The sequence below is a fragment of the Talpa europaea genome (genome assembly GCF_964194135.1).
Source record: "Talpa europaea genome assembly, chromosome: 14".
NCBI lineage: Eukaryota > Metazoa > Chordata > Mammalia > Eulipotyphla > Talpidae > Talpa > Talpa europaea.
The window spans coordinates 9,865,513-9,889,282 of record NC_140082.1 but is presented as its reverse complement, the minus strand read 5'-3'; the positions used below and the strand labels follow the sequence as shown (position 1 = coordinate 9,889,282).

The following is a 23,770-nucleotide window of genomic DNA, read 5'->3' as shown; positions in this document are numbered from 1 at the left end:
TTAGGCATTAAGTTTCAACATGTGAATCTGGGGGAGACCCAGGTATTCTTTCCATAACACAAAGTGACTAATGTCACTGGCAACTCCATAAATAAAGTCCTCAGCCCCGCCTCCAAGTTTAGTGACAGCCTGAGCAGTGTGACTCCTGGCTACGGTTTGTTCCTCAGTGCAGCTCAGAAGTTTATGGGGCAGGAGGTAGGAGTGCCATACACCACCCTGGGGTTCTCAGAGTGAGTTGCTTGGGCCAGCAGCATCAGCACCCCAGGGGAACTTGTAAACATGCAGATTATCTGACCCTGCTTCCGACTTCAGGGAGTCTGGTGCCCTGGCCGTGCAGCCCAGCAGTCAGATTCACAGGCTCCAGGTGACTCAGAAGCAGGCTCAAGTATTTTGCAATGAAAGTTTTATTGGGATCATAATCCACATGCTAGAAAGTTCATCCTCTTAAAATAATTCAGTGGTTTTTAGTATATTCATAAAGTTGTACAACCAACACCATTGTTTTAATTCCAGAACTTTTCCATCACGCCCCCCATTAGCTGTCACTTCCCGTTTCCTCTCTGGGCCCCGTAGCAGTCATGAATCGACTTGCTGTCTCTCTGGATTTGTCTGTTCTGGACATTTCGTGTAAACGGAATCCCATACTGGCTTCTTCACTCAGCATCTCGTTTTCAAGGCTCCTCTGAGCTGCTGCCTGCGTCAGCGCTTCATTCTTCTTCCCGGCTGGGTGTAACACCCCGCTGCTTGGATAGACCGCCTTTCGTGTGTCCACTTGTCCATCGATGGACATTGGGTTGTTGTCACCGTGGCTGGCATGCCGATGTTGCGGTGAACACTCAAGCTTGAGAACCACCACTGTAGAGAATTCATGGGAATCCGGAAATCTGGGTCTGCTTTGCCAGTTCCGAGTCCAGAATCTCTAAGAATCAGGGTCACATTTACCAGACCTTTGAGACTGATGTATAAAGCCAGGATGTCTGTTTATTGAGAATCTGTCGCAGGGACTGCAGTTCTCAGGGGCCAGCTGGCTCCCTTTCCCCGCGGCACCCTTCCTGAGAGTCATATTGTCTTGGGCGGCATCCTGGTCAGCGTGCCAGAGAGAAGGGGGGCTTGTGGCCTGGGATGTTTGCAGGTTCAGGCTGGGGCGGCCTGCTTGTCTTGGGCGCAGGGTGACCTGGCGTCCTGGCCGCCCCCCCTTGCTAGCTGTGTGACCTGGAACAAGTTGTGCCACCTCTCTGAACTGTTGTTTCCTTCTCCGTGATTTTGAGATAATAATAACGTAATGTCTCAGGATTGGGCAGCTGAAATGAGATAACACCTTTAAAGCATCGAATGCTAGTGCCTAGGACATAGAACGTAGAAGATGGGGTACACCACTGTATGATATTAGCCATCCCCTAGTTGGGTGGGGGGCCCTGGAGAGAGCAGAGATGTGCTGTCTCTGTGACAATGCAGCATTCTTTTTATCAGTGAAACCACACTGACTGCTTTAAGCGTTTAAAAAAAAAAATGAGGATTTATTGGCCTCCCATGGTGGCGTAAGCGGTTGAGCACCGTGCTGTGCAGCTGTCCACAGCCTCTGCAGCACGGGTTCAATCCCGGCCGACTGGCGAGGGTCCCACATGGCACAGCAGACCTCTCCTGTCTTGCCCGCTGCTCCCCTCAGCAGTGTATTACATCAGTCTGCCTGTTCTATTCCCCGCTCTGTCTTTGGTGAATGCTCTCACCCTCCCGCACATCTGGCATGTACCCCAGTTCTTATGTAAATGAATAAATAAATCTTTAAAAAAATATATGAGCATCTAAGAGTAATCGGAGAAGCTCCAGGGGCTCGAATGATCCATCAGCCTGATTGTAGCTCTCTGCTCTGCTGCTCTCGTTGCCTTCCTGCCCTTTTGTTGCCTTCCTGCTCAGGCAGCTCCTTCCTGCAGGTGGCCCCTGGGTGCCCAGGTGTGCAGACAGCAGCTAAGCTCCTCTGAGGGGGAGAGAGGGCAGCTTTCTGGTCAAGTCCCAGCCAGCACATATCGTGGACTCTGCTGGGCCCATCTTGGGTCACGTGCCTGCCCCATCCTCGGCCTGGTGGTGGAGGGCTAGGAGTGCTTGGATGCCCTACCCGGGTGGGCACCCTGTGCCAGGACTCCAGCGAGGCTCAGCCTGCCCTGCCCTCTAGAGTGAACACACGAAAGGGTCATTGCTCAGTGGACACCAGGCTGCTTTAGAGCGGGGCCTGGGCTTATGTAGGGGTCCCTTGCCAAAGACCCTCCTCCTGGGTGGGCCGTTAAGGTCAAGCCAACACCTGCCCCTGTGACAGTCCTCACCTCTCTCCGTGGTTAGCTCAGCCTCTCTTTCCCTCATCCAGTGTTTAATTCAGCCATGCCGACTGGCTCCTGGGCCCCTCCTCTCTCCATGGACTGGGATTCTCAGCTATAAAACTATTGCCATTTGGAGCTGGGTAGTTCTTTGTCAGGGGGCCTGTCCTATGCATTGTAGGATGTTTGACTGCACCCTGGCTTCCACCTGTTAGAAGCACCAGGAGCACACACCACCACCCAGCTCGTGAAGCCCCAGAGTGTCTCCATATCCTGCCACATGTCCCCTGGGGGGCACCATTTCATGCTGTTGAGAACCACTGCTTTAGGTTATTGTTTCTCTGCCTCCTGTTCTGTTAGGGCTGGTTTCACTTATGAAGGGTCGCTTTCTTCCTGTCTCAGGAGTGGGGTTTCTCTCTACCCCTCAATATTGACAGTACTTCCCTCTGCTGCAGAGCCTCTCTGTTGGAGCAGGGTCCCCTGTCTCAGCATCCTCACCTTCAGGGCTGCCACATCTGGACCGGCAGACCTGTCACATCTTCATCGCAGCCCCACTAAGGGATGCTGTCTTGACCTCAGCTGGTGATCCATCCCAAGACTGTCTCCTCCATGTCTGTGCCCCACAGACAGCCTGACACCTCTCTGGACAACAGCACTTGGAGCATCAGGGTAGGAGAGAGGGAGAAAATCTATTGCCTAAGCCCAGACCCAAGGATGCCTGGTGTCTGGACTTTCTTAAAGTTGGACCTGGGTCCCTGGCAGCCAGTTCGCCTGTCTGTCCCTGCTGAGCTCACTCAGGCAGTAAATTCCATGGAATGATTGTGAGGGGAACTTCTCAGCAGCCCTTTGTTCCATGGACAATTAACTTCCACTGAACATTAACTACAGGGTGGCTGTATAATTAAAAAACACACATTTCCATGCGGGGAAGAATTTCAGCTCAGGCAACTCTGGATGGCCCTGATTTAAGATCCATAGACTCAGTTCAAGGCAATAAATATGTAAGTAATTGATGATGTAGTGTGCAAGGAACTTAAGACTCATCCATCACATGGGCAGGCGAGGTCTACGGATGCGCTCTGAGAACAGGATGATAGGAAGGGATAAATGCCCAGCCGGCCCTAGACAGTCTCCCCGCCCCATAACTCAGCTGCTTTGCCATGGAGGCGTGGCCTCTCTGCCCAGAGAGCCTCCTGCCTGGTTGTCTTCTCAGGTCAGGGAGACGGGCCGCTCCAAAAGCTGAAAACCAGACCTGGCTGCTCAAGAGGGAGAGCCTCCTTCAGTGGCACACCTACTGGGTGCCAGGCGCTTGCTCCAGTTGCCAGTGCCTGCTTTCAGGGAAACGCTGGAAGGTGGGGTTATCACTCGGGTTTTGCAGAGCAGGTTCAGAGATTAGGAGACCAGAATCACAGGGTCGCCCCTTGGGTTTGCACCCGTAAATTAATTCCATCGGATCTAGCCACTTGTAGGCACAGAAGGGGCTGGGCCCTGGGCTGCCTGGATGGTGGAACATGCAGTCCACGGGCTCATCCTTTCGCCCTCTTCTGGGTCCAGATGTCAAACTTGCAGATCCGACTTGCAGATCCCAATCTGAGGTCCGCCTGCCCCCCACCTCGCCTCGCCCCACGCCTGTCAGGGATGCTGCTGCTTCTGTTGGTTTGTTTCAACGTGAGACCATTTACAATTGAAATTGATGGAGCGCAGGGCCGGCTGTTTTTCTCCCTTCACAGGGACATGGGTGATGATGGCAGCGCAGGACCTCTGTCTGTCAACTCTTGTTCTGTCCTCATTTAAGCCTGAGCTGGCACAGTGAGCCAGCCTCTGCAATTAGCATTTTCCTTCGGGTCAAGGAGACAGGTTCTGCATCTCTGGTCTGAGATGCTCTGCGCTGCCAGCCAGGCCCCTGCTCCACCGCATCTCCCAGCGGTCTCCCCTGTGCTCGGCTCCTCTCCCAGGATGGGTGCCCAAGACCCCTCCCCAGCTGTTGGCCAGCTCTCCGCCAGTTTTGAGTATCTGGGTACTCAAAAGTGGGACTTCACAATCAGGAAGTCTAGGTTCAAATCCCAAAAGAACTTTTTTCCTTAGGAGAACTTTGAGCCTCAGTTTCTCCATTTGCAAAATGGGCTGATTATTACCTGCTTCACCAGGTGGATTGTTCATTCAATCAGTATCTGTGGTGATGCCACAATGTGCCCCTCACTGTGATAGTTGCTGAGGATACTGGGAGGGATGAAATAGACGTGGCTTGTGTGGCCAGTGGGCTGATGCCAGTGAAGCATTTGGCTAGTGGCCCCAGACTTGTCTGCACGTGAGTATCTCCTGGAGACCTCATAGCATGTTCAAGGCCAGTCTGTACCCCCAACACAGTTAAATCAGTGGCCAGCTAACTTTTTACTAAAGAGCCAGATAGTAAATATTTTAGGCTTCACAGGCCATGTGGCGTCTGGCACGGCCACTCAGCTCTGCCCTCAGTGCAGCAGCAGCCACAGCCAGTGGGCGTGCTGTGTACCAATAAAACTTTATTTACAGAAATAGACTGCATGCCAGATATGGTCCATGGATCAATGGTTTGCTTACCCCTTAAGTTAGATCACAGTGCAGGAGAAGGACACAGGCCTCAGACAATTCCAGTGTCCTCACATCCTGGGAACCACTGACCTGGGCAGAACCCCGTGCAGCCTGGCTGTTACCATGGTTACAATGCTGCAACTCAGAGAAGCTAAGTAACGTGTCCTGTAAGGGGAGAACTGGTCTTTCTAACTGCAGATCCTGTTCTACTTCTCAGTTTTAAGCACTCAGAGTTCCGTTTCTTTACCTGTAAAATGGGATTGGGACGCTAGACCTCCCGGACTGGGTGGCTGAGAGGACTGTCTATGAAAATCCCATACATTGCAGCTCTGCCCTTGAGGGACTGTGCAGTGGCCCCATCACGGGCCAAGAGGCAGGAGGAACTGAGACGCTACAGGCAATTGGGGAAACTGTGGGGCCTAGGCAGGCCAGTGGGGAGGGGCCTGGGGGAGGAGGGTTGGGCTCCCCCTTGCCAATGAGTTCTGCCTAGGCATGTGCTCCAGCTGAGGTCCGGGCTGGAGGTGTGTGGCAAGGGGTGGTCTGGGCTTCCTGGGGCCCCTGACTGACCAAGGCCTTGCTAGCCGGGAGCAGTAGGTGAGTTGGGCTGCTGGCTTATCTTTGCAGGAGTTAGCAAGGAAGCCCTTCACCTCAAGCTCCTAGCCAGACTCCACATGAGACAGTGAACACAGAACGACGAAGATTTGCTGTCCTGACTCGCTGGGAGCTCACTGTCAAGGGTGTATGCTCCGCAGTGAGCCGACTGGCCTGATGCTACCTGCATAGGAGGGGTGCACAGCAGGGACATCATCCCGTGTGTTCAGGGATGGCTTCCTGGACAGGCTATGTCTGGGCTGGATCTTGGAGGAAAGCTGCCTTGAATCAGGCTAAGAAAAGTAGGGAGGGGTGCAGAAGAACGTTCCAGATAGAACACCTTTGAAGGTGGGAAGTGCCAAACAGCTGATCCATGGTGTGAATGTGACATGGGAGGGCAGGGCAGGGCCAGAGACAGCGATGGGGTCATGGGCCCCATGGGGTCATTAAGCCCATTGACTGGCCCTGGGGAGGGTCCTGCTGCTTTTCAGAGGCGTGGAGTGTTTCTCCTTGCTTCGCCTGGGCCAGCGTGTTTGTCCTCTCCAGCTGACCTTTCTCGGTCGCTTTAGTGTGTGATGGGCCCTGAGCCAGTGACAGGCAAACACCAGGCCTTGACAACATACTTGAGGGCCCCACCTTGCACCCCAACCCCAGGGGCACCTATTTCCTGATTAATACTCATTTCCCAGGCGCTCTGCTAACAAACCAGAGTGGATCGTCCTCCTAGTGAGATCCTTCTGGATTTCTAGATGTTAAGATTTTATTTCCTTTTTTGTATTTTAATATTATAATCTTATTACATAAATCGATTTTGACATTTCAAGATGATCCCCCTGTTCCTTCTAGACCAGAGCAGCAAAATGATATCGGGGGAAATTCAAGAGTTTGGGGGTAGGTATACAGTGTGGAAAGGGAAGGGTGGGTCTCCCAATGGGTCTTGTCTTTAGAGTTGATAATGAGAGCCAGGCCCCCTGTGATCTGTGGGTGGTGTCCCATGGAGCTGGAGGCCCATTGTTGCGCTTTCTTGTCACACCCCCTCACTCCCCAGCCCCCTGCTCCCCCTGTACACCCACTGGACCTGCTGTTGACACCTCAGATTCCCTATCTATCATCCCCACAAGGAAGATAATTACTTCTTGGCCCCCGGGTCTCCCATTATTTGGTTACAAGGTTAAAAATCCCTGGTACACTTTAATAAATTCATCAGTGAGCATATTATAGAATGTAATTAAATGCCTCAGTATCTTCTCTTTCTTTACTGGCGGTGAAACTTAATTGAGGCCATCTGAGGGGCTGAGGCCATCTGAGGGGCTGAGCGGTGACTCCAAGGCTCATACTTCTCATGGGAAGTGGGTGCGATGGGATCCCCATCCACACGTTTGATTTGTGGGGCTGTCGGGGTTCCCGGCTTAGCATTTGCCTGCCAGGACTCACAGGTGAGGTGGTGATGGTCTTCTTAAAAAGGAAGAACAGTTTGGGAGGGGAGCATTAGAATAAATGCACCCCTGTGTCCCTCCTGAAGGTGCTTCCATTTTGGTGTCACCATTTGCAAAGTGTCTTCACCAGACAAGGAAGGGCACCCTGACCATGACTCCCTGTGATCTCCCCTCACATCCTCTGCTCGTCCCGCCTCTCGCCCACATTGCAGCCTCCATCTGCTGAGCTGCCACATGCCCGGTGTCCGCCCTGCTCACCCGTCTTACTGAGCGTGGCTGCTACCTGCAGAGGCGCTTTCTCCATTCTCCTTGGCCACAGCCAGTGCCCCCTCCCGCCAGCTGTAACTTATTCATCCTCAAGGTCTTCTCTCTGCTTTGATAAAATGACAACTGGATCATCAGATTAATTAGCCCAAACAGAAGCAGTGAGAGCAGAAAGTGAATGACTTTTCCTTTCCTGCTGCCTTCATGATCAGACATGGATCAGCAGTGGCATGGAGACCCTGCTTCTCACGGATGATTCCACCAGCAGACAGTGAGGGCTGGGAAGAACACTGACTTGGGACAAAACCATATGTGTGAGAATCTTGACCCCCCCCCATAAAATAAAATCAATAATGCACAAGTAAGCTGAGACCTAGACACATAAGCTGAGACCTAGCACAAGAAGCTCAGCCTAAGAAAAATGGAATCAGAAAGCAATAAATATAATTTCAACTCAAAGATCTATAACAACAGCTCTCTTGGCTGGACAGAACACAGGGGAACAACCCAGGCCTTCTGGTGGGGGCGGGGGAGTGTCAGAAAAGCAAAATGAAACCAACATACCACTTAGGGGGCTAGGATTGAGTGAGCAGGGGGACCCTGAGTGGTCCTGTGCAGTGTTGGTTGGAGAAAGCATTGTGTGGTCAGGGTTGCCCCCATGGGTGGCAGAAGTGGGTCTTCATCCCAGGCCTTAGGGCTGTAAGGAAAAAAATGATGTATGCTTTAATCATCTTGCCATTTTGTTTGTCAATTATAGCACAATATAACTGGGAAATAGAAGAAAAGAAGTCTCTGCTAGTCAGCCAAAGAAATGAAGCCAGGTCATAATTACTGTTATTTTTTGGCTTTGTGGGCTATAGTATATTGTCTCTGTCCCAACTACCAAACTGGTGCCGCAGTATGGAAGCAGTCACTGACGCTATGTCAGTCGCTGGGTGCAGCTCTATGCCAGTCAAACTTTCTTGGTAATGTAGATGGTGAGCTGACTCTGGTCCGAAGATCATAGTTCCCCGGTCTCTGCACTAAAGCACAGCCATGGAGAGCTTGGTCAAGGTCTGACTGGTGTGTTAATTCTGGATGGTGACAATGACACAAACAGTAATAACTACAATACATCAGGCACTCAGCTGAGCCCTCTTCCAATTATGTTACTCCAGCTAATCCTCCAGCCAACCTGTGAGGGAGTGATTATGATCCCCCTTTTTATTGGCAACAAAACTGAGACGTAGAGAGGTGAAGGCACCCCAGGTCTTGAAGCTAATACATTCTGGAGCTGACGTTGGAGAGGACTGTTAATTTCACAGTCACACACTTCCTCTGCCACACTCCACCAGGCAAGGTGATGACCTCGAGGGCGTTCCCATTCAGAAATGATGCATGTTGCTCTGACTGCAAAGGAGTTCCATGCTCAGCACCTGGTATCCAGTTGGTATCCAGTTGAAACCCTATGAACATGTGGGAGGGTTTGACCCTGGTAACTCCATCCCTGCAGTGTGCCCATTTTTGGTCAGGTAGCTTCAACATCACCCTTGACTTTGACTTGATGCTTTTGTGGGAATCTCTAAGCATTTCCTCTGATCTCTTCCATCAAGAGTGAGAGCACAATCCTTTTCATCCCAGCATCTTCCACCACTGTCCACCCAGGCTGCCTTATTTTACCCCCATGATGTGGCACCCAGGCCCACCCTCATTTACTCACTCCCTACGGAGTAGATGCCTCCGTAGCAGTCATAATCCCCAGATTGGGAAGTGGGCGTTTTCTCAGGAGAGAGTGTTAGGTCCATATACACAAAGAAACTCAATTTGGCCTTGAAGTATCATGGAACTATATAACCTTTAGAGACAGCACATAATTAAAATACCTTCAGATCTGATCTATTTGAATTGGATATTAAAGCAAATAGAGTTAGTCTTGCTATGTGAATAAATTCATGAGCAGCGTTAGTCAAGGATTGCACCAGGGATAAATCGGTAGGATTTTAGCTGGTGACTGACCCGTGGCTCCAAAAGAAAGGCTTAATGGTCTAAGTTTTATTAGTTTCAGGCATCTCAAGGCCCAAAGAATTTGCCAGTTGATTTGAATGCAGCACACTGTTAAATTCTCGTTTAGTCTATCATGTCTCTGAGCTGGAAGCTTAAGGGCAGCTTGGAACTTCATTTCATCTGTGGTATTTCTGATGATGAGCTGGGAATGGGGGGGTGGGAGGTTGGCTGTGCTAGCTCAAACCCCACCTCTACCACCTAAGAAGGACTTATAGAGATAAATGAAATAATGCAGCTAAAGCACTTAATCTGCATCCTGCTGTGCAATAGATGCTCAATAAATGCTCGCTGCTATTATTAGTTGTATTAAACGCTCCGAGGTCTTTATCTCCATGGAAACATTTACGGACAGGGCAGCTCCTCTTCTATGCAAAACAGTTTAGAGACTCCGGGACTGCAAAAGATAGTTTTCTGTCATCCTTTCCAACTCTAGGACTATTTGATTTAAACAATACTTTTTACAATTGTCTCAGAGGGAGACAGCATAGGCAAGCAGTGTGATGTATGGGTGAATAGCAAAGCTTTAGTGTGACAGGAAACTGTGTTTAATTCCAAAGTCACTGAGTACAAGCTGTGTAACTATAAATTAAGTCAGTAAAATCATCCTCAGTTTGCTTATCTGTGAACTGGAGATACAACCTTATAGGATTGTTTGGGTCAGATGAACACACTCCCAAGTGGTGCATCCCACTTGGGAGAAGTATGATAAACAAGACTGGCATTTCTCTGTGCCAAGTATGAACTGAGCATCCTACCTATTTTCCCACTTCATCTGAAAGCGGCCTGTCAAGGAGCTCAGAGAGGGTGTCTCTTGTCCAAGGTCACACAGCAGGTCATACCCCAGCTCTGCTTCAGTTGGCCATCTTCCAAATGGAGATAATGTTTACCTCCTCCCCTACCAGACATGGATAGCTGGGGGCATAAATCAGTTCAGGTTTGTTTCAAATATCTTGAAAAGTATCCGTAAGGATCCCCCTGACCAAGGACGTTTCTAGTAGTGAAGCAGCAGTTTTGGACAGGACTAAATTCTGGGTCCATCCGGCCACCCACCCACCCACCCACTGAACGCACATTTATTGTTTGTACAGATCCTGAGTCAGACACGGGATGCAATGACCCATGATATGCAGGACCACCCCTGCAGACTCTCAGCTTACTCGTAGGATTGTTTGTCCCTGTAGCAGACAGTTGCAAAGAATGACGTTTTAAATACTCACTTCCTAGCGGAATTTGCAGTGCAACACGTTAGTAGGTTTGGGATGAAACATTCCACCACACCCTCCTTGCAGTCTATCCCCTTGGGGTTTTGAAAATAACATGGACTGGGGAGCCAATCTGCAGCCCCTTTGCTTTTTCCCCAGGGACCTTGAGGAGTAATGTGTGTGTGGGTTTTTAGTTGGCTGCAGGTGAGCGATGATAGCTCATGTGGTAAAGGCCTGGTACGGGAGATGAATGGCCTTGTTTGGCGTCAGGGCTGATGCTTTGGACCCTGGTCTGGGAGGGTAGTGAGGGTGGCCAGGAGGGTGGGGATGGGACCCTCCTGTTTTTGTCGCAGCCTAACGAGCTATTCTCCCCTTGGCCGCCAGAGGGAGCTCTTAAACACGTGCGGTCCGGGCACAGCATCCTGCCTCTGTGCTGATGTGCTCAGGTCGGGGTTGCCTTTAAGCAAACCTCGAAGTCTGTGCTGTTTCACTTCCCTTGTGGGTTGTATCACTGTATGGAATTATCTTGGACTTTTACTCATTGTCTTTTGGACTCCCTTTCTAGAGTACGCTCAGAAAACTTGACTATCCTGTTCACCAATTCCTAAAACTGAACCTGGCACAAGACAGGTGCTGTAGCACTTTCTTTTGGCTGCTGTAGCAAATGACCAAAATCCAGTGGCTTAAATCCGTACACATTTATCATCTTGCATCCTGGAAGCCAGGACTGTGGGATCAAGGTGTTGGAAGAGTCGGTCCTTCCAGAGGCTATAGGGGGAGCCTGTTCTCCTGCCCTCCCCAACTTGTGGGGGCCTTCCAGGCTGTTGGCCCCATTCCATCCTCAAGGCCAGCATATCTCCTTCTCTAAGGGACCCTCCTGCCTCCCTCTTTCACTAATTAGGACTCCTGTGATGATATCTCCTACCTCAAGATCCTCAGCAATCTCACCTGCAGAATCCCTCCTGTTAAAACACACCTACAGGTTCCAGGGTTTAGGATGTGGACATTTTGGAGGTGACGGAGAACATTATTCTTACTGAGTAACTGCAGGAGTGCAGGGATGGGGGGGAGCATTATTCTTACTGAGTAACTGCTGGAGTGACAGACATGCTGTCATATCTCCCAGGCCTCGGGAACTTCTCTTTTGCTTTCCCCAGGCAGAGGGAGTTGGCACTGATGGCACAGGATGGCGTAGGGCAGTCTGGACTGGAAGCATCCAGTTCACCCCACCTGGGGCTCAAATCCCAACTCACTCACTTATTAGCTGCAGACTTATTGCTTCTTAGTGTCCCCATCAGATGGGGATAAACTCGCTCTTGTTGATTGACACACAGTGGTGTGACCTGAATTAAAAAGCCCGGGCCTGGTTTGTACCTGCCGCGTGACCTTAGGCAAACGGCAGAGCTTCTTGGTTTCCTGGTTGGTGAAGTGGGGGCTCATGTCAGCAGCTGATATATTACTGGCCCCCGTGTGGGTTAGATGAGGGGGGACATGTGAAAGGAAATAATACATTTATTTGGCAATCGGGCTTGGCACATGATAACACTCAACAAAAAGCAGATTTTTTTTTCTTATTTTTTTTTCTCATTTATTTTCCTCCTATGCTTTTCCTCCTCTTCCTCTGCTGTACCATCATGCCTTTTACCTGGTGTCACTGCATACGCCCTGTCCCCACGCCTCGCTCCTGTTAGCCTGAGCTCAGACTCACCCGTTCAGAGTTTTCCACGTTCAAGCCCCACGTAGTGCAATTGCTTTACTAATGTCCATTCCTTCTCTGCAGGTTTCTGTCTCCCTGGCTGACAAGATAGTTTCCAAGGCCAGGGCTCTAGATCTGCCCCCTCTGTATAGAGAGGCAGCTCCTAGCGGGCACAGACGGTGAGGCTCTACAGCCTTCTTTCCTCCAACACCGTCCCTCTCCGCGCCCTGGGAATGAAAGTCTCTGAGAAGAAATGTCTGTGATTCTGCCCCTAAGGCCGAGGGCACCGGGATGTGCTCACTTCTGCCTCCGTGTCTGCATGACTTGTTATCAGAAAATTAGGGTAAAATAGGAGCTTTTGTTCTGCTATGGCGACATCTTAATAGGCGCTTTGATTGTTAAACAGAAGTTTCTGTATCAGTTTAATTGCAGAAAATGTTGTTTGCCGCCTCTGTTATGATAAGGCCTACATATTCATAGATTTTCCCCCCTTCTCTTTAAACACTTTGCCTTTGCTTTACATCTCGGGTTGGCAAATTTAATGAAATCCAAACAAAGACATTAAAGAGAGGATCTCAAAGTTCAAGCCTTCACACCCACGTTTCAAACCGTGTGGAAGTTATTATTGCTGAGGCCTAATGATGTTGCAGGCGCTAAATGTGATTGACAGAACTCACCTCTTCAGCCAGAGATGGGGAAATGAAACCAAACGACGAAACTTAATTACATTGACTTTTTTTGAGAGGTGCTGTAATTGAGAATAACAGAATAACTAGGAGGTGAATCTAACAGAGAGATGTGCTTATAATAAAAGAGGATTTGTTCTCTGCTGATTTGAGCTTCAGAAGGACTATATTTCGGGGCAGGAGGAGGGTTGGGGAGAAGGAGGGTCGCTAGAGAATTGAGAATCATCTGCATCAGGGATTCTCGCCACTGGCACTGTTGGTGTTGTAAGCTGGTGGATTCGTAGCTGCAGGGCCTGTCCTGTGCATTGAGGGTGCTGAGCAGTAGCCCCGGTCTCTAGCATTAGATGCCAGTAGTACCCTCTCCCGTGACCCCAGCATGACATCCAAAAATATTCCCAGATGTTGCCAGATGTTCCCTGGGGGACAGAAGTGCCCCTGGTTGAGAACCCTTGTGTGGGGACTTTTGGAGGACTTGCGAACAGCTGCAGAGTTACTGCTAGTATGTGGCTGTGTGACCTTCAGCGAGTCACCCCACCTCTCTGAGCTCCTGTCTTCCTGTGTCGGGTGGGGATAATGAGACCACTGACAGCACAGAGGCTTAGTCTCTGGTATAAACTGCAGCCTAATGATTAACACACAGTGAATGACTGATAAACTCAGGGTTTGTATTATAGTAACCTTGGATTTGGCAGGCACGTACAGAGTACTTATTTCCCCCCAAGCTCTGTGCCTGTGATGCAACCAGTCCTTACAGGAGTGGCAAGTACTTGCACATCTGTTGGTACAACTTGTTCACCTGTGCAGACACTGCTAATCAGCCCCAGGATCTGGCCTGCTGAGCTTCAGAATCCTCAACGCCCCTTTCTAGCGCGCCACGGCACTGCGGCAGGAGATGAGAGCCACTGGCCACTCAGTCCTGTGGATTCCCCGCAGGGAGGCACTGTGCCCCAGCACCCCTTGCTCTCCCACACCACTTCCCACCCCCAGCACCCCTGCAATGGAGAGAACCCTTCAAGGAGCTCGCAACAGCGTCCTTCCTCCCAGAGCTGACCAGTTCCTGAAGAAGACAGGAGTGGAAGAGTTCCCTCCCTTTTTAAAAATTGTTTCCTTCTTGGCTTTGCTTTTTTGTTTCCTCAGAAATCAAGACGAGTCATAAAACAGCTTGGACTTGATGACATCTAGTTTTTAGTTAAACTGGAGGAAATTCTGCTGGCTGGGTTTCCGACTGATCTATCATTCTGTCTCCTCTTGGGTTTTCTCTGCCCTTTGGGGCTTGGAGAAATCATTAGCTCTCCCAGAAGGGCCCCTGCTTTACCAGGGCAGAACTGGGGTCTCCGAGCAGCTTTCCGATGGCTGCAGACAGTCATCAGCCAGGAAAGAGGACTGAGTGGGTTGAGGGTTAAACGTTCCCTGAGCAATTCAGACGTGCCCGGCCCTCCCAGGCGAGCCCCACGCCATAACAATTGCTGTGAAAAACGAGGCGTGTCTTTGCAGCTCCAAAAGCAGGGAGCCGGCTCCATCCATCTGGCCTGAGAAATGAGAGCCGGCGTGGGGATCAGCGCTTGCTGCTTTCCTCCCGCACTGGTGGGAAGTCTCAGGCTGCACTAGTTCATTTCCGCTGTCACGTCACACCTCTCGGGGCCGGTGGGGTCTGTGAGGAGGGCGACACGGGCAGCAGGCAGTGGGCGGAGGGTCGGGGCTGGAGCTCAAGGTCTGTAGAAGTCCTGGGACTCAGTCACAGGTGCGGGAATTTAACCTGTCGTGAGAGGCCGGATGGGCTCGCGCACCTAGTCTGAAGCCTGTGTGACGTATCGTCTCTTCCTCATTCTCCCTAATCCACCCAGCATCTAGCCATCCGACCCTCCATCTGTCCATCCATCCACTTCCCTGTCCTCTACCGACTCATCCGTCCACCCCATCCAAGACTCATTCACCCACCCTTCCACCCGCCCAGCGACCCATCCCGCCATCCGCCAGTTCAACTCCTCCATGCACCCGCTCGCTTGTGCTAGCCTGAGTTTAGATGGCACCTGCCATAGTTACCTAAATTTCTGAAAAGTGATAATTGGTTTTCCACATAGAGTTTGCTTTTAAAATAAATGTATTTAAAGAAAATCAACTTAAAAGTAGTAAGTAAATAATGCTATGTTGTACCTGTGACGAAAACGAGGACAGAGCTACTTGCATGGCTGGCATCTGGACAGCAGGCAGGACACATGCCCTCGAGGCCCTCAAGCCTGGACTCACAGCTGCTGGGCAGCGTAGACTGCTTTCTCTGCCAGACTCAGTTTCCTATTCTGTCAGGTGGGGAAGCCCACCACCCCTTTTTTGGGGCTGTAACAAACCAAGGTGTGTGAGTCACTTTGCCCATGCCTGGCACACACTGAGCACCCTGTAAATGGAAGAGATACTTGACTTTATCCTTTCCACAGCTGGCTTCTTTCAGGGCACTCTCTGGATGCCCCACCCAGGGGACCTTGCCTGGGCTGAGGTAGCACACCCTAGCGCAGCATCTGCCTGGTGTGGCTTTGGCAGTGATGGCAGTTGGCTTCCTACCTGGGTTCCTCTTTCTTCGAGGGCCCTACCCCAGCCTCCAGCCCTCTGGGTAACCCCCTGTCCTCCTCTCTCCTCTCCCTGCAGACACTCTGTCAGTGCCGCGCTGGTCCCCGCAGATCCCTCGCAGAGACCTCGGCAACTCCATCAAGCACAGGTAGGGTGGATTCTGTGGGGCCCGGGATTCTGACCTCTGGGGCGGGCGAAGACTGGGCAGAGTGTTTCGTCTGACTCCTATATCTCCGCCCTCTGCTGCCAGGCGGAACCTGGGTGCAGCAGCCAGGCGGCTGAGACACCTACTTCCTATTAACCTGGTCCTTATGAAATTAGCACATCATGGTTAAAAGTCAGGGATTTGAAGTTGTACTGACCTGTGTTCCAGTCCCAGCTAGTAAAGCTCTGCCACCTTGAGGAAGTGCCTGAACTGAGGCTCAGCTTTCTCATCAGGTAATTCTGCCTCCCCATAGGACGGAATGAAGATTTAATGAGGTCTTATGGATAAACTTTCAGGCAAAGGGCCTGGCACATAGTAACCACTCAGCTGTTCTGAGGACAAACACTGAACATCCAAATTTTGGACTCAGGCTGAGCTCAGAGATGCTCCAGCCCTGTTGGGTATGCAGGACGCCCTCTTCCAGGGGGTGCAAGAGGAGAGGTGTATCTACTAGTCATCCCTAAAAGTTGTTCCTTGACTTTCCCCATTTTCTCTCATAATCCTCATAAGCTCCTCACAAGCTCAGTGGGGCAAGTAGAGCAAGTGTGGTCACAACCGTTGGGCAGAAAGGGAAACTGAGGTCCTGAGCTAGCTCTTCACGCCCGTTATCCTCAGCACTTCGCCATCTTTTGACATGGCTGAGGGTTTCTTCCCACGGAGGCCTCTGTGAACATGCTGAGGGACTTGTGCATTCAGTCATGCATTCTTTCTCCACTCCTAGCTGTAGAGGATTCTATGCCACGGTGGCGGCACAGAGCAGACACAGGGCCCTCGGGGAGCTCATGTCTAGTGGAGGGTTAGGTTAGCAGACGGGACAGAGGGAGGGCCCAGGGCTAGGAGGGGTGCACACATCACGCGGCTGCAGCACAGCGGGGTGAGCACCCCTCAGCGCCTCAGCAGTTTGCGAAAGAAGTAAGTTGACAAGGTGGTTGTTAGACTCAAATGAGAAAGCATTCGAGGAAGCAGTGAGGAGTGTGGAATGGACGTGTCAGTGGCCAGGTGGCAGGATGCAAAGAGAAAGGCGTCAAAAAGAAGGGCCTTCTGTTTGCTTCCCCCAACCCCCAGGGCCCCTTGGCTCAGCTCCTCGCTTGGATTGGGCCTGTCTTTAAGTGTCACTTCTCATTGGCCACACCCTTGGCTCAGCTCCACCTCTGGATTGGTCCTGTGCTTGACGCAGCCCCGCCCCGTGACTCAGTTCCACCCCCTGGCTCACCTCTGCCACTGGATTGGCCACATCAATGGCTCAACTGCCCCCTGCCCCCAACTAAGAGTCACCCTTGGATTTGTCCAGCTCCTGCTGGGCTTCTCCCCTGAGTTCGCTCCAACCCTGGTTCAGACTCACCCTTTGACTCAGCCCTGCCCCCAGGCTTTTCCCTGTCCCTCTAATGTTAGACCTGGTGCAATTTCAGATTCAAGTAGTAACGGCCACAGGAGGGAAGGTCCTGATGATCTTGGGCATCTTGGACCATCTTGTTCCATCCTAGAGGAACTGGGATTTGGGTAGCCCTATGACTCTCAGGGCGTGCCCTCTTCCTCCCTGGGCTCCATGTAAGGAGGGAGAGGCCTGGACGATCGTGGCCTTGTGAAGAAATGAAATGAGATTCCCATCCTCTGTCCTCTCAGAGTCAACTTGGCCTGAGCTGGGGAAGAGGGAGAGCTGACCTGGGGACAGGAGAGAGACTTCCCCCCTGCTGCTCACACTGCCTGCCCCCATTCTCAAGCAGCCCACTGGTGGTGAGCCCGTTTGCTACCCCTAGAAGAGCCAAATCCTGTAAAACAGTCTCTGCCAAACTCCTGGCCCTGATGAAGGGGCAGAAAGGGGCTTAACCAACCCCAGCCCCAGCCAGCAGAGGGCGTTTTCAGAGGCAAGAGTCTTAGTTCAGAATATGGCTTTCCTTAGATGTGGGGACTTCGGGCTGCAGCGCACGCTATTTCGAGTGTCTGACCCAAATCAGACAAGATGGTACAGCAAAGAGATGCACCCTTTCGTGCAGAAATCTCAGGCACCAAGTTACATAATCACTTCCGATTTTCATTTTGACACTGAGGCAGTGGAGATTAGATACAATTCCTGCTGAAGGTGCCAAAAATTGAAAATGAAAATTAACTTTGACCCGGCCACCTTCAATACTTTTCTTGGGCCCAGCCCTGCTGCTGCCTGGTATCTCTTAGGGAAGAAAGTGCCTGGTGGGGGATTGGGGGGTGGGGAGGTTAATCTAATGTACCTGTGTTCCTGTGGTTCCTAGTTATATATCAGAGGCTTCCAAATGGTCCATGTTTGTAGCAAGTGGTGGTGGATGGGGCAGGAGGTGAGCTGATGGCCTGAAAAAGCTTTAGGGAGCTCTTCTCTGGTACTAAAGCTTGGGGTCTCAGCTATTTAGGGTGGAGAGGCCCCTCCTGTGCTTCCCAGGTGATGGGGAATAGTTCAGCTGAGCTGTGAGGGGACACCACCTTGTTCAGTGGCTCTCCCAGGGCAGTTCCAGCCCATTGCATTGTATGGCACACAGTAGGCCACCAGGCAGTGGTTGTATGCTGAAGGGATGAATGGCTGTCGTGACTGTCCAGCTGTCACCGTTGATTGAGTGCTTCCTCTGCCAGGCGCTGTGTGACATGCTTAACTTTATTTGATCTTCCCAACCACCTCTGGGGTGGACACCATTATAATCCCCACTTCACAGATAAGGAGTCTGAGGCTCAAGTGAAGGCTGAGGCTCAAAGAAGTCCCAAACCTTGGGTGTGATGGGGCTAGATTCTGGGCCCATGTGCTAATAACCCATCACCTTGCCCTTGAACATTTTATGTCTCTTTTCCACAGGTTTTCCACCAAGTACTGGATGTCTCAGACATGCACAGTCTGTGGGAAAGGGATGCTGTTTGGCCTCAAGTGTAAAAACTGCAAGTAAGTAGCTGTGCTGGGAAGCAGCTTTTCACAGAGCCCATTGTCAGTCTAGCCATCTTGGGCTCAGAGATAGCTTACAGCAGTTCGGTTTCTTGACTCTCAGGAGACTTGTATGCTCTGTTGCTCAGAAATGACTTAGCTGAACCTCTGCATTTGCATAAGGGGCCCAGGAGAGCAATTCCGAATAAGAACCAGGATGACGGGTGATGCTGGGAATGCATAAAGCTGTGTGCTGAGGCAAAGTGATAGCCTGCATTTTCATAACATTTATTACCATGGATTGGCATGCTTTTTCTTGAGTTGACCAGATGGTAAATATTTTAGGCTTTGCAGGCCATAGGGTCTCGGTTACGACTGTTCCGCTCTGCTGTGTACCTCAAAAGCAGACACAGATGATACCTAAACAAATGGGTGGGTGTGACACGTTTATTTATTTCAATGAAATCTTATTTACAGAAACAGGCTATGGGTGTGGCTTTAGCCCCTGGCTGTAGTTTGCCCATCCTTGAGTTAAAGTTTGCAAAGTTCTTTTCTCCTTTATTTTTCCTTCTCATTCTACCTCTCTGAGGAGGGTGGGTGTTAGGGCCCCCCCATTGTACACATGTGAAAACGAGTGTCAACAAGGACAAGTTACTTGCCTGAGGCCACACTGGGACTTGAACCCTGAGCCTCTTACTCTGTCCTTTCTGTGGCATCACATTGGTCTCAAGTTCTCAGCCTTCACAAGCCCCCTCCAGGTCCCCCTACTCCCACACGCCCCTTTCAGGTCGTGGCATGTGGTAGAAGGGCAGGATCTCCGCTGTGGGCTCTGGAGTCAGACTAAGGTGGATTAGGATCCTGACTCTGCCCCCTTGGGCTGTGTGACCTTGGGCTGTGTGACCTTGGCAAGTGACCTCACCCTTCCGTTCCCAGTGTTCTCATGTGCATTCATCTGCTCATCCAGCAGCCTCGACACAGGGCCAGGCTCTGATTTCTGTCCTCTGTCCTAGACTGCCAGTGCCTTTCTTTATGACCTTCTCTCCCTCCGTAAATGCGTAATAGCCCCTCAAGTCCAATCACTATGAAACTGTAAACAAAATTGAACTGTATGTAAGAGTTGCAAATGAATGTGTTTGCTTGATAGGAATTTCTTAGTTTTAAAGATCACAGGATTCCCCCATGCCCCCTTGGCCTTCCTCTTCCAAGTCCCACCAGGAGGGGACCTCTCAGGCCTCCCTCTGCCCTGTGATGGAGGGGGAAGAGCGGCGGGGGACGGTGCTCACTCTCCCCAGCCTGGATGCTGCTCACCTGGGTAATGAAGGTGAGGCTGAGCTCCCTTCCCTCCTGGAGCTGCGGGGAGGATTAATTAGTTCCAGCCCCTAAGGAGTGTTGAGCCCCATAGCATAAGGAGAGGCGACAGCGGTAATTACCCCCAGCATTGGTGTTTAGGGGCCCACATCCCCCAACTCCATCCTCCATGGGCCCACCTCCTCTCAGGCAGGCCCCCAGGATGGCAGCCCCTGGTCCTTCTGACCTTGAGGGGCACATGCCACGTCCTCAGTCCAAGCTGAAGGCTGCCTGATTTCCCTGCACACCAGCGGCTCCGGGCCTGTCTCACCAGGGTGTAGTCATACCGTGTTCCTGGGGTGCGGGGTACAGCAGCTTTCACAACCCCACACCTGCTGAGTGAAGGCTTTGAAGTCAGGTAATTAGGTGATAGATAGGGACACAGCCAGGAGTTAGCAAGGCTGAACACTTCCCAAGCCATTTTAATTTTCAGCAGTAGAGGCAGCACTCCGAGGCAGCTTTTCTGTCCTGAAAGTAATGAGCAAAGGCTCAGGCCCTCTCCAGGGCTGGGAGAGGGAGGGTGAGCTGGGGAGAGGGGTGACTGCAAGCAGCACAGGCTCTGGAAGCAGCCAGAGTAGAGTCTTGAGTCCCAGACACCACCTGTGTCATCTGGGCGCTCCGTTGGCCTGGCCGTAGCAGCGCGCGCTGGGTGTGGCCTGAACCCGCCCCCCACCCACCAGGCTGTTGGAAGGAGTTGGGGAAATGTGCTCGCCCCAGATTACAGTGTTTCATCCACCTGTGCAGAAATGGCTGCTGCACGTCAGAGGCAGAATTGGAACCAAGCTGTGGTTGGATCAGACCGTGGATTTCACGAATTTGCTCAGCCCTCAGAAAAACTGCCGAAACGGCAGAAGCAGAACCTGCGGTGGCTGCTAAGCTTGGGCATGCTTTAGGGATTTGGACATTGTACTTGTGTCCCTGCAGCAGAGTTTTGCCTTATCTCCAGCATGTAATTGTGAGCACACGTTATGGATATTGTTACAGGGCAGCCCCGATACAAGGGTGCCTGACTGTGGGTCCTCACCTGTGCGCTTAAAAGGACTTATGAATACTCCACTGCAGGCACACACAAAAGGTTAATAAAACGTTTATTTACAAGGGAGGGCAAATGAGGAAATGTACAACTCAGGGAGAAAAGTGGGAGACAAAGTCTTCAATGTGTCCTACCCTTTCCTCTGCCCTGGAATCCCAATGGCACTCTGAGAGCTGGACGTGAGCCACGAGCCGTGAAGCCAGGAGGAGACCCCCAAGGCCCACGTGTCTGGTTTTTATACCCAACCTGGCTGCTTAGCTCCACCCTCAGGTCCCAGCCACCTTCCCTTTGGTGGTGACGGGATTTGTCTTTCCCAATGTCCTGATGGCTTTGGTCTGGAGTGGGGGTGGCGTCCACAAAGCCTGCATGGAATTAGCTCAGGACATCCTCTCCCCCTAACAACATCACCGATGGATGTTTAAATTTACTCGTCTGTGAATACAATCCTGTAGAGCTTGCGTTCATTACAGTGAGGCTGGGTGGTCCCTTGTGTGTGCTTTCAAAAACTGGCCCAGTTTTGGATGGGTGGATGGGCTGATGGAAGGATTAGATGAACAGGACCAGGAACACACAGATCCCATGGTCAAGGAGCCTGGAGGAAGACACACCTGCCGAGAAATGAGTTTGTGAAACTGAAGCACAGGCACAAAGAGCAGCAGCAGGTGAAATTTCAGAGATGTGACCCCAAGGTCAGGGAGGCTGCTTCTTAGGGAAAAAACATTCACTTAAGTGTTTATTGAGCACCTCCTGTGCACTAGGCGCTATTCTGGGCAGAGGGGAAATAACAGTGAATGAAACAGGCACAAGCCCTGCCCTCGCGGACCCACATACTCGAGAAGCGGGGAGCTTAGACAACAAAAGCGTATTAGTAAAGTAGATCATCTGTCCAAATGCTGCTAAGTACCAAGGAGAAGAACGAAAGGGCCAGAGAAGGGCCTGCAATTTTAACCAAAGTGCTCAGGCAGCTTTGGAAAAATACTGGAATGTGGTCCAGGTAATTTCCTGCTCTCCTAAGGCAACCCAGAGGCATGGATTTGAATCTGCCCCCAAGGCAGCGATTTTTCTTTATTAAAGCCTGGACCATTACTGCGGAAAACTCCCTGGGTGCCACAGGTTCCATGAGACACCTGGATGGTCTCTGGACCAGCAGCCGCACCATCACTGGCGCATGCCCAGACCCCACCCAGGCCTGCCAGATCTGAAGCTGTGGTGGTAGGTTGTCCTGTGATTCCAGCTCATGTTCAAGGGTGAGAAGCGCTGCCCTAGTGATCTCCAAACCCCTTTCACGGCAGATTTTGTTTACAGATTATGACTCTCGGAGTTGAGTGTGTGTGCAAATTCCCCGAGGGTGTGATCACACACAGGGTCCTGGGCCCACCCAGCAGCAGGTCTGGGGGTAGGGGCCACCCAGAACCTTCCTAACAGGTGCCCCGGTGACACCTGTGCTTCTTGGTCCCAGGACCCCCTGCTCTGCCTAAAAGTAATGATTTGACAAAATCAAATTTCGTTTCCAGCCTGACATTCAGCCTCATATTATCACAGGGTGGTCAGTCTTTGCTGATTATTTTCCAGGTTTTTTTGCTGTGACACCCCTTGGCCTTCCTCTGAAGACACAAATCTTGTTCGTCATTGTGTCTCCAGTAAATTCATCCAGTAAATATTTGTGTGATGAGTTAAAAAGGATATGGTATGATTAGGAATCCAAGTTGTAAGTACACACATTGTAGGGTAAGTGATGGGCAGGCTTTTACGCCGCTGGCCTCTGTGGCTACCAAATGCAGCCTTGATTGCAGAAGGGGCTTGGGAGTATGGGCCCGGCATAAGAGCTTAGTAAATGAACGAGAATACTGTTACTTTATGAATTAATTTTGGGGTACCCCCTCCACCAGGAAGCCAGGATGCTTCTGCATGTCTAACCCCTTCCCTCCTGCTTGGGTTTAATGCCCACTTCCTCCGGAATGATCATCAGCTGTCTTGTTGGCGCTCTGAATAGGGAGATTAATGAACTAATGGGAAATTATGCTCAGAAAGCAATTTGCAGTTATCTAAATCGAGGCGTTTTCATCCAGTAGGTTTGTGAGCGCAGGATGGAGCTGAGTTCTAAGTGGTGGGCTGTCAGCACAATCTGCACATTGTCTGATGTCTGTGGACTCAGCTGGCTGAAGTTTGCTTCTGCAGTCAGGTGCCGAAGGATTTCCCGGCCTCCATCCTGTGCTGCTTGCATCCTCCTCCTCACGGCTCTCCTGCAGAGCCGAGGCCTGGTTCCTTGGAGCCCTCTCCACTGCTATCTACATTTCTTGCAGAGAAGTGCACAGTGGCGCTTTGAGTGACTTGCGCTCTAGAAAAACAAGCGTTTGGACCAGGGTGCTCATTTTCCTGCAGGGGCTGGAGTGTGGGAGGGAGGGGTGTCTTCCCACAGCTCCCTTGGAGAAACAGCCCGTTAACATGTGCTTGTGCTCTCCCAGCCACCCCGCACCCCCTTTTATAGAAGGTCCTGGTTAGGTCAGTTGCCATCTGCCACTCAGTGACATCTACCACTCAGGGTTTTCTGTGCCACCATTAGGGGCACAAAGGGGAGAAAGACCTCGTTGCTGTCCTCAAGGGCCTCACCGTCACTGCCAGCTTCAGACACGCCCAGGCCCTACCTCAGGGTCATGGGGGAAGCTTAACATTATAGCTGCTGAATCCCTCCCTGGACTTCTGCCCCAGACTCTGGGGACAGGGTCTAGGAATCTGCCTTTTTGATAAAGCTTCTAGATAATTCCTGTTGCACTAAAGTGTGAGTGAGTGACAAGAATCAAGAGAGAGGGAGGAATAAGGAGTAACTACTGTCCAGGGGGGAGAGGGAGGTTCAGCTCCAAGGATGCTCCTGTGGTGGGGGAAGGTGCATCATGCACACCGGGGGTGGGGGTGGGGTGAGGGGCGCTGTCTCTCAAAGATGCGGGAACTT

General features: G+C 51.3%; 1 protein-coding gene across 1 annotated transcript in view; it reads left to right on the top strand.

The window, feature by feature from the left end:
• KSR2 (kinase suppressor of ras 2) overlaps nt 1-23,770 on the top strand; it is a gene marked incomplete at both ends in the record, with an annotated part of 336,254 nt that overhangs the window by 230,579 nt on the left and 81,905 nt on the right. Inside the window, 2 exons of the mRNA XM_084253306.1 lie at nt 15,436-15,505; nt 18,378-18,461. Of these exons, the coding sequence (XP_084109432.1) occupies nt 15,436-15,505; nt 18,378-18,461 (154 nt within the window). The remainder of the gene's footprint in view (nt 1-15,435; nt 15,506-18,377; nt 18,462-23,770) is intronic.